We start from the raw sequence: 9,721 nt of genomic DNA on the forward strand, positions 1-9,721 counted from the left end.
AGAGTAAGGGAATTGAAAGAGAAAATCAGAAGGAAATTTACTTCTGTCACCATAAAGTACCTAATATTAAAAAAAAAGAAACTAAAACCAATCATAGTTAAACACAATGACTGCACTATATTAACACACTTTTCTTCAGTCAGCAAGGGTTCTATTTTAATCTGTCACTTATAATATTATAGCAGCATGTCTCAGTCTATTTAGGTTAAGTAGCTACAGCGATTTTGAAAGCACTAATGATCCCTATACGGCATCTGCAAATGCCCTAGCTAGGCAGAGCCCAGCCAGGTCCTGGCTCAGAGACTGCTGCTTCTTTTAGGTGGGCTTACAGCTCCCACATGTTTAGTGGTGATGGCATGCCACAGGAGACTTATGATGAATTCAGTCATTTTTGAGCTCATAGGAAAAGGGATAACCGTGGCTCAGTAATTTGTGGGCCCAAAAGCTCCTCCCTCTGCCACAGGGAAGGCCAATCACAGGAGGTATGAGGCCAGTTCCCCACTGCTCTCTTTGTAAGGGGTGGTCTCCATGGCAACAAGGCCAGAGCGTCTCTTTCCCAATTGCAGAGCCCCAGGGCTGTAGAGCTTTAGTTATTTAGATTTGAAGTAAAATATTTCACACATCTACTGGCATCCTCTTTAAACATAAGGTTGACAATTGTAGTGTCTCCTCTTTCCTTTAACCATTAATAACATAAGTAATTTCTTTCATGTGTTCCTGAAACCTAAATCTCAGGCATTGTTTTCATTTAAATATGTTCTCTTTTTGTGATACTCAATGTAAGACTAATCACTACTCTGCAATAAACATGGATTCAGATACTGTGGATTTCTTGAGCACCTACTGTTTATTAATGTGTTAGGCATTTCATAAAATAATTCACATACATTATTTAAGTCCCCAAATATATCCATGTTAATTCACATTTAATCAACATTATTGGTGTTTGGCACATAGTATCCACTGTCATTTGTTGAGTAAAAGACTGAAAAAAGCCAGGCATGGCAGGATATGCCTGTAATCCCAGCGACTCAAGAGGCTGAGGCAGGAGGATTACAAGTTTGAAGCCAGTCTGGGCAATTTAGGGGGGGACCTTGTCTCAAAATAATAAAAAGGATTGGGGATATAGCTCAGAGGTAGAGAACCCCTGGGTTCAATCCTTAGTACTACACATGTGAGCATTCTCACACACATACATATACAAAGACTCAAAACAAACAAACAAACAAACAAACAAATCACAAGGTCACTTAGGTCACAAAGGCTTTTGAAGAGTATCCTGTTAAACTCTCTATACAAATGGAGAAATCAAATTCCATAAGGGGTTGTGACTTTTCCCAGGTCATATTCACAGCTAATTAGAACCCATGCCATCCTAGGTGTATTGCATTCAGACACATTGTTCCGAGTGTTTTGCTGAATGTAGCATTTGGGATACCTCTATGTGAACTATTTAACAAGAAACATGGAGACATTTGAAAATATTTCAAATTTTATTGATACTTATGTTTACAAGACTAAAGTAGGAGGACTTTAAATAAATCAATGAGTGAGGTGTGTCTGAGAGTATGGCGGGGGCAGGGGGTGGGTTCCAAACATGATTTTGTCAGTAGTTCCACATCAATCCAGAGTGACTGAGTCACATCAAATAAACTCACAAAAACTCAGTAGGAACTAGAACACCAGTTTATTAATTCATAAGTAGAATGACATGTTGGTTGGTCAGCAGCCCTCTAGGAAATTCAGTAGAGAAAGATTAATCATAATCACAAAGTTCCTTGGTAAACATGGAATCAAAAAAGGGGGAGTTGGTTATCTGGGTGTAATGACTCAGCTCTTTGAGCCTGTGTGCCCTTCTCCACTGATGTACATATTAGCCAAGGAGATGATGCTCATGGTCTCTGGTCTAGGAAACTTCTTGCTTGGCTCCAGGTAATGTTGGAGATATGCTGCTAGTTTCTCCCTTAAAGACTCTGCTAGTTCTTGGTTGCAAATGGAATGTTCTTTCTGTTAGCATTATTTTTTTCAGACAGGGGATAAAATACCTTGGTTGATGTCAGCTTTTTTAGTTAGTGACCTGCCAGCCTTGCCTTGATGGAACCATCCCCAGCCAGACTGCCATAATCACCTAGTGACAAACTCTTAGAGAACTGTTCTGGATGGCTCATTGAGATACACACACTAGCTTAATGCTCTGAAAGGAACTTTCCCCACATGTTCTGCAGTCACCTTCCTTCATCCCTATGTTATAAAAGTCAATCTGAGACTAAAATAAAAGAAAGCCAGGTTTTAATAGACACATACACCTATATACAGCAGTGAAACAGAATGCTCCCCTTACCACCTTTAATGACTGTGGAGGGGAAATGACCGAGAGGGAGTAAGAAAGAGAAAAGTTGATTTGGAGATTGGGAGTCAGAAAAGATAAAGGATTCAGGAATAAAGACAAGAGAAAAATAAGAAGTGCTTCCAACAAGTTTTGACCTGTTAACTATTCCTATGTTCTCTTTATGAATGTGGTGTTGGCCTTGTGATGGACTCAAGTAAAGATCCTGGATACTGACCTAATGAATGTTGATGTTTTGATGAGAGAGGTATGGAAGATTTAGAACATGGAATGCTGTTAAGGAGGGAGAATCAGGTGAGTTACCACAATGGAGAACCATAGAACCTGCTGGGCAGGGTGGAGAACTTCACAATTTTGGTAAGGGCTGAGCCCTTTGAAAATGGTGATGATTTCCTACCACACTGCATTTCTCTAGTGATTACATTTTCTAATCTACTTCTTCTAGTAAAATATAAATTCTAGATGGAATTCTCCCCTGCAAAGAGAAAAGGCAATGTTTATAGAAGTATATATTTAAATTCAACAAGACACAAGGAAGTTAAAGGGCCCAATCCAGTTCCAATCCCAATGAATCAACCATGGAAATGCATTTTTCATTAAGCGAGCTTTGTCTTTTCCTTAATCCAATTGACATACCGGGATACCTTGGTATATATTCCATATTTGCCTTTCATTGCACATTCTTCACCCCAGCTAATAATGCCAGTTAAGAAACTGGTCCCTTCCACTTCAGTAACATGGGGTCCCCCACTATCTCCTTGACATGAATCTCTACCTCCATCATGGAAGCCAGCACAGAACATGTTATTATAGATGGTGAACTTTGTGGACCGAAGGCATGTGGCTCGGTCAACAAGTGGAACTCTAAGATACTGAAGAATTGAAGCTGATCTCCCTCTATTGAAGATTCTTCCCCAGCCACTCACGTAGCCAGATCCAAATTTGAGGAAGATATTTGTGTATTCCCTGTTGGCAATGCAAATAGGTGTTACATAGCTGTTTAGTATTAAGGGTTCATCCAGTTCCAGAAGGGCAATGTCATGGTTGTACTTATTAATAGTTGCATTGTAGTTGTGGTGAGGAATAACTCGAATCACATTTCGCTTTTGCTCTGTATCTTCTTTCTCTTCGATGTTATATTCACCTGTTGAAATAAATTTCATTTTCAGTCACAGATTTTTCATAGAAACAGATTTTCCATGTGTCTACTTGGTATCACTGAAAACTGGCAACCAAGTCTCAAAATGTTACCAAATCTTACATGTTTGATGGGGAAATTGATACCACGATAAATAATTGTATCCCATTGAGATGAGTGCTTTAAGTATTCATCAAAAGAACTATGGGGCTTGAAGGATGGAGCAAGTTTTGAAATTATATCCCCTCTACCACTGGCCCAACTTAATTAGTAACAATCCTATTGGATCTTAGTAAAATATGATGTATCAATCACATAGAAGGTTTAGCAATTGCATAGATTATTATCCTTTTGTTTATTTACCTGCAACAACCTCGATTTTAACACCAGGCTCAATACAGTGGGCAGCAGTTACAACCCATTTTTCATTGATGATGGAGCCACCACAGAAGGCATTGATTTTACCATTCAAAAGGACCTGTGGAAACAAATTAAGAATCTTACTGCACAATATATTTGTTCCAGAACAAAATAAATACATGTGCTATTAACAGGGGTAGGCAGAAAGTTGGCTTGTAGGCACTGGCAGAAATGGCGAATTTCTGCAAGGTGTCACCTTTGTGGATGAATTAGTGTTTCTGAAACTCAAACCAAAAAGCCATTTCTGTAACTATCTTGAGGAAAATGCACAATGAGAGACAGGAGAGATTTGGGGCCTTCGAGTTCCTTTCCCAGGTGAGTCAGATTTTCGGATGGCACAATTGCTTCAATACAGCATGTATTTTAGGAAACACACTGACAACTCCTCCAGATGAATAGGGATATTGAGTCTCCTGTCTCTGTGTGTGGAGATCTCTTTGCTATAGATAATTTGAAAAAGAAAAGATGATATATTCTTCCAGGAGTACTTTCAAGCCCCTTCCAAACTGGAATAGTATGAACTAGACTTAATGCCTCTATCAGGGCTGTGCATAAAGCCACCCAAGCCGTGGGGCACAGCAGGACTCGCAAGCTCCTTCCATTCTCTCCTATCCATACCCCACCCTACCTGGCTGAATATGTAATCTGCCTTTGTCTTAAAAGGTCTAGTTAGCTGTGCTTTATTTTAGCTGGGCAAAGTGGGCAAAGATGTCCATTCATTCATCTGTATATTTGCTGCACAATCACAGAGGACAACGAATATTTCCAGCACCTTAAGGTCTAGATCAAGTTAGAGAATTTCAGGTCCAATGTAAGTGAGGGCCTTTCTCCATCTAAATTTTCCCAAATAAAGCTGAGATATGTGAACACTAGAGGGCACACTCAACATTCAGTAAACTCTTCAGGAGCCCATGAGCTCTTTGTGAACGGATGCACTATTCCTAAGGCACTGGTAGCCCTAGGCATAAAGTCATTCATAAACAAGGGAAAGCAGATGGTCAACTCCTTTATGTGTGGGTCAGAGATAGTCCCTGGGGCATGTTCTTTTGAAAGTTCTTCCAGTCCTGAATTCAACGTACTGAACACCTACTATGTCCTAGCACTGAAGCACAGCTCATAACAGGCTTCATGATCTTTTCCAAACTCTGGCTCTCCCTTTCCGTTGCTTTTTATCTTAAAAAAGCTGTAAAACTACTGAAAAACCTCAAATAATAATATAATAAACATCAGTGTGTCCACCACCCAGATTTAACAATTATTCTAATTTTTTGAATATATATTGAGTGCTTATTTGGGGCCAATCCTTGTACTGTTTTGTATACATTTTATATCAAAACATAACATCCTCAAAGAAAGGCAGTAATAAAAAAATGCTATCTCACAGGGTTATTTTGAAGATTAAAGGAGATAAGTTGTGTAAATTGCCCAGCACTTTGGCCAGTATGTAGATAATACATGTTAACTATCTTTATTGAAAAAAAAACATAATATCCTTATGGAGTGATAGTAATATATCCATCCATAGATGTTCAAACTAAGGTTTAGTGATATATATTAATTCCCCTCAAGTTAGCTAGCGGGATATAGAACCAAGTCTGCCTGACTCCAGTATTTGTACCTCCAGTATCTCTTTAAATATGGTCTATGGACCAAGGCAGGAGAATCACCTGGAGTGCTTGTAAAGTGCAGATTTGTGAGCTTATTGAGACTTAAAATATTTACTGCTAGGGGCTGGGGAAAATGAAGCTCTCTAGAATATTCTTACGTATGATTAAGTTAGACAAGTGTATTGCACTACTGGATCAGAATTCCCAAGGCTTGGTAATCTTTGTTTTAATAATGCTCACCCCATTGTATCAACATACTTTTTGTGGGGGGAGGGGTATGAGAAACAGAAATGTGAAGTCTTTTGTTCCAAAGCCAGGAAAAAAAAGTGTCACTGAAGATACTAAAATACAATTTTTTTTCTTTTCTTCAGTGATGTTTCTTGAAATGTTTGTTTATTTTTCTTTTTTTAGCTTGATATTTAATATCATGCTCCCTTTGGCATGGGGATATTTGCTAGGAGAGTGTAGACCTTTACAGGTGCCCAGGGGTGGCACTCTACATTCAGCACACACACTCCCTGTCTGCCAGCCACAGGTCACTGGACTCTATCATGGGAGGGTAAGTCAATCTTTCTTTGCCAGGGGGCCTACAGTACTACTGGTATTCCTATTGCAGCAATCAAGGCAGAGAGATAATTCCCAAGGGATTGCAACATTCATGTCAGGATGTACCCAAAAGGGAAACTGGCAAGAGGCTTGCCCCTAGCATTAATCCTTTAATTGTTCTGTAGCCCATTCCTGGTCCAGAGATGCCTATGGCCATGTCCCTTCCCCAGATAGCACAGAGTGTGTGCACCTGACCTCAATCCTCCTTGTGTCTGGGCCCAGGTCCTTGCCAGGGGAGAAGGGTGGCAACAGTAGTTGGGTAGAGACAAGGAGGAGATATATGTCTGGGCACCAGGGGTTGGGGGTGGCAGTGGTCATTGGGCAGGTGTGGAAGGGAGAGGCAGGGCTGGCTAAGGCACCAGGGGTAGAGGAGAAGGAGGTGAAGAAACTCTCTAGGAAGTGGTGAGAGGTGGAACTGCAGTAATCCCAGGTTCCAAGGCCCCAGTGCATGCTCTGTTGTCTCATCAGACTTCAGTTACACAGCACAAATGCAATGTATTAAACTCTAGATATGCCACCCTTCTCAGTATAGAGCCTTCTGTAAGCATACTGGTTATAAGACCATGTGTGAACTCTGACCCCAAGTGATTATTATCACCAAGAAAATGTGGGCAACATGATTCTATAATGGACATGATGATTACAACTGAATGCATCTGTTCAAGCAGGTGGAAATAAGAGTTTACCAGCCTGGATATCACATTGTTTCCCCTCCAGCCACTGTTTGAGGCAGGGCAGAGGTTTGTTTGTGGAAGCTGGGAATCTCTGAGTTTAGTGGGCTACTTAGGTCAGACTGAATGAATCCACAGCCTCTGGGCACAGAGACTGTGATGTAGTTTGTCTGACTCCTGCCAAATACTCGCTGCCTGATGTTTCTATTGCTTTCCAGTGGATGTCTGAGAAATACGGTTGTTCTTTTAAGCCCAAAGAGAATTCTTTGCCAATCCCTGATGGGTGTTAGAAATTTTAGCAAACATCTTTGCCAAAAAAAGACCTCAAATATATTATTTTGCATTTAAAGATATTACAATTGGTATGGTTTTGGAATGCTTTCTTGGCTACCTCTGGACCAAATCTATATAAATATTAGATATTTGGGGGATGAGCTTTGTACTTGGCCAAGGACAAGTTCATGTTAAGACACCACTTCAGAGAATGATGGAGGAAATGGGAAGGCATATGTTGTGAGCAAGATACCTGAGTTCTGATCTGTTAAACATTTTCATGGTAGCCACAGCCTAACAGGAGCCTGTTTTTCCTCTTTTGGACACACACACACATACACATCAAACACAAATACATTCATCTACAAAATACATACTCACAAAATTGCACTTATACTCTTCCTGAAAATGCCAGTCCAGAGTACCAGTGGTTGCCCTGTTGTTCTCTTTCCAAGTGTTAATTCCAACCTAGCCTTTCCCTGTGATTTCAGCAAAACTTTTATTCTCCTTCTGTCACTCACTCCAACTTTCCAATAACACTTTTTTTCTGTATCTTTACTCTCTCATATACAAAGTAAAACCATTTCTACATGACCTATAACTTGCTATGCCCACAGGCATGATTCAGTCAGCCCATGGCCCTATGTCATTTTGCTGGGCATAGAGGGGATACTCACTTTGGTTTTTAGTGGTTAACTTGAAATATGACATTATTTCAAATATACCATTATTTCAATTAGTTAATATTGAAATATATTTCATCAAACAATCTTAGAGTATAATAGTCTAAATATTCTGTCCCAACTAGCTTTGTGGGGCCTGGTGTGATTATATATATCATGTTCCTATTTATCACGTGAGCTAGGAATAATACAGGGTTATCTTTTTTTCAAGAGACTATCTTTCTGTTTTCATGTAACATACTCCTCCACACAAAAAGCTGTGATTTATACAAATGGTAACTCCACCTGCTATCTGCCACTGACATGTGTCCTATTTGAATCATTGTAGCTAGCAGTACAGGGCAAGAGTGCAGGCAAATTTAAAGATAGCTGAAAGCCAGAGCTGAGGGAAGCTGAGACTGGGGAAAATGTTAAGATACTTTAAAGATTTAGGCCAAGAATAGAATAAAGAATGGACAAACTGCTTCTTCAGACATTTTCTATAGGTTAAAATAGTTAAATATTAGGAAATGCATATGATACAACATAATATGAGGACAGCTTACACTTGGCTTCCATATTATTCCTTTTTTTCAATGTGGTAGAATGATCTTCAGACTATTAAATGTGGAATAAATATGCTTCATACAGAACTGAGACTTATGATAAGACAGAAAATAGAGTAGGTACTTCACCTACAGAGCTAATCAGATCTTAACCCAAAGCAGTTCTTGGGTCAGTTTGTGCATGCTCAGAATTGTCAGATGGCAGGATCATGGGCTTGGGACCAAAACCAAATTAAAGCTCTAGAATCCCTGAAAAACATATCACTCTTTCAAACCTGTCTGTCTCTCCGTCTGTATGTATATACACACTTATATAGGCACATATGTATATGTGAAATATATACACATATGTATGTGTTTTGCAGTGCTGGGGATAAAATCCAGGGTCTCTAACATGCTAGGCAAGTGCCCTACCACTGAGCCACATCTCCTGCCTCAAACCTCTAACCTTTTTTGTTTGTTTGTTACAAGAGGTTGAACCCAGAGGCACTTAACCACTGAGCCACAACCCCAGATCTTTTTAGAGAAGGGGTCTCGGTAATTTTCGGAGGCTGGCTTCGAACTCGCGATCCTCCTACTCAGCCTCCTGAGACACTGGGATTAGTGGCGTGCACAGCCGCATTCGGCTCAAACGTCTCAGTTTTGCGCTGTTGATGAAACCAATCTGGTAATATAGGCGTTGTAATTTCCCTGTTCTCTATAATGTTCAAAGGTTTTCTTCCCTTTGTAACTTGCGAAATTAAAGTCTTGTTTTAGTTTCCCATTCCACGAGATATGGTAACTCTAAGAAAATCTCCTTTCTGTTTCCATGTAGGGCACTTAACCTTTTACTTTCTTTCTTCTTCTTAAGTGTCCCTTCTGGGGCCTGCATCCTGCCCCTCCCAGCCCAAGCCAGCTGGGGGCGGAGGAGAGAGATGGAAGAAGACCCCAGCTGTGACTCCTCCCCCCCAGCCCACCCCTCCCCGCCTAACAACTCTCCGAGGGGGAAGCGCCCGAAGCACTTGCGCCTCTGGCATTCGGGCTCGAGCCCAGAACGGGGCGGGCTGCACCGCTCTAGAACCGTTGGGGGCTGCTGGGAGGCAACCATCTCCTGCGATGCGGCTGGGTTAGCCCTTTCCTCTGGCCCAGCAGACTGAGGTGGAAGCCGGAGAGTGAGGTAAAAAAATGAGGCTACGGTTGGGACGGCGTCCCTGCCGTCCCTCAGCCTGCTCTCGTCTCCAGCCGGGTGAACCAAGTCCTATGAACTCCTCCCGGGGCCACGCAGCCTCTGCTGTCTGTTCCCAGGAACAGAACACCTTTTCCCGTAGGCAGTTCCACAAATATTTGTTCTACCCACGTTTCCCCCCAAAGCCACCCAGCCTAGCACCCAGCAGTGGCCGGAATCTGCCTGCAAACTTCCCGCTAAGACCGCAGGGTGAACCCGCCCCCCCC

The 9,721-nt window shown here is 41.3% G+C and overlaps 1 protein-coding gene across 1 annotated transcript in view; it reads right to left on the minus strand.

Annotated features, from left to right (window-relative positions):
* Positions 1-1,671: 1,671 nt before the first annotated feature.
* The window catches only part of F9 (coagulation factor IX), a 32,604-nt gene continuing 24,554 nt past the window's right edge, over positions 1,672-9,721 (minus strand). Inside the window, exons 7-8 of the mRNA XM_015498027.2 lie at positions 3,849-3,963; positions 1,672-3,491 (exon numbers count right to left, since the gene is read on the minus strand). Of these exons, the coding sequence (XP_015353513.1) occupies positions 2,944-3,491; positions 3,849-3,963 (663 nt within the window). The 3' untranslated portion in view covers positions 1,672-2,943. The remainder of the gene's footprint in view (positions 3,492-3,848; positions 3,964-9,721) is intronic.

Source organism: Marmota marmota, unplaced genomic scaffold (assembly GCF_001458135.2).
Source record: "Marmota marmota marmota unplaced genomic scaffold, marMar, whole genome shotgun sequence".
Lineage (NCBI taxonomy): Eukaryota > Metazoa > Chordata > Mammalia > Rodentia > Sciuridae > Marmota > Marmota marmota.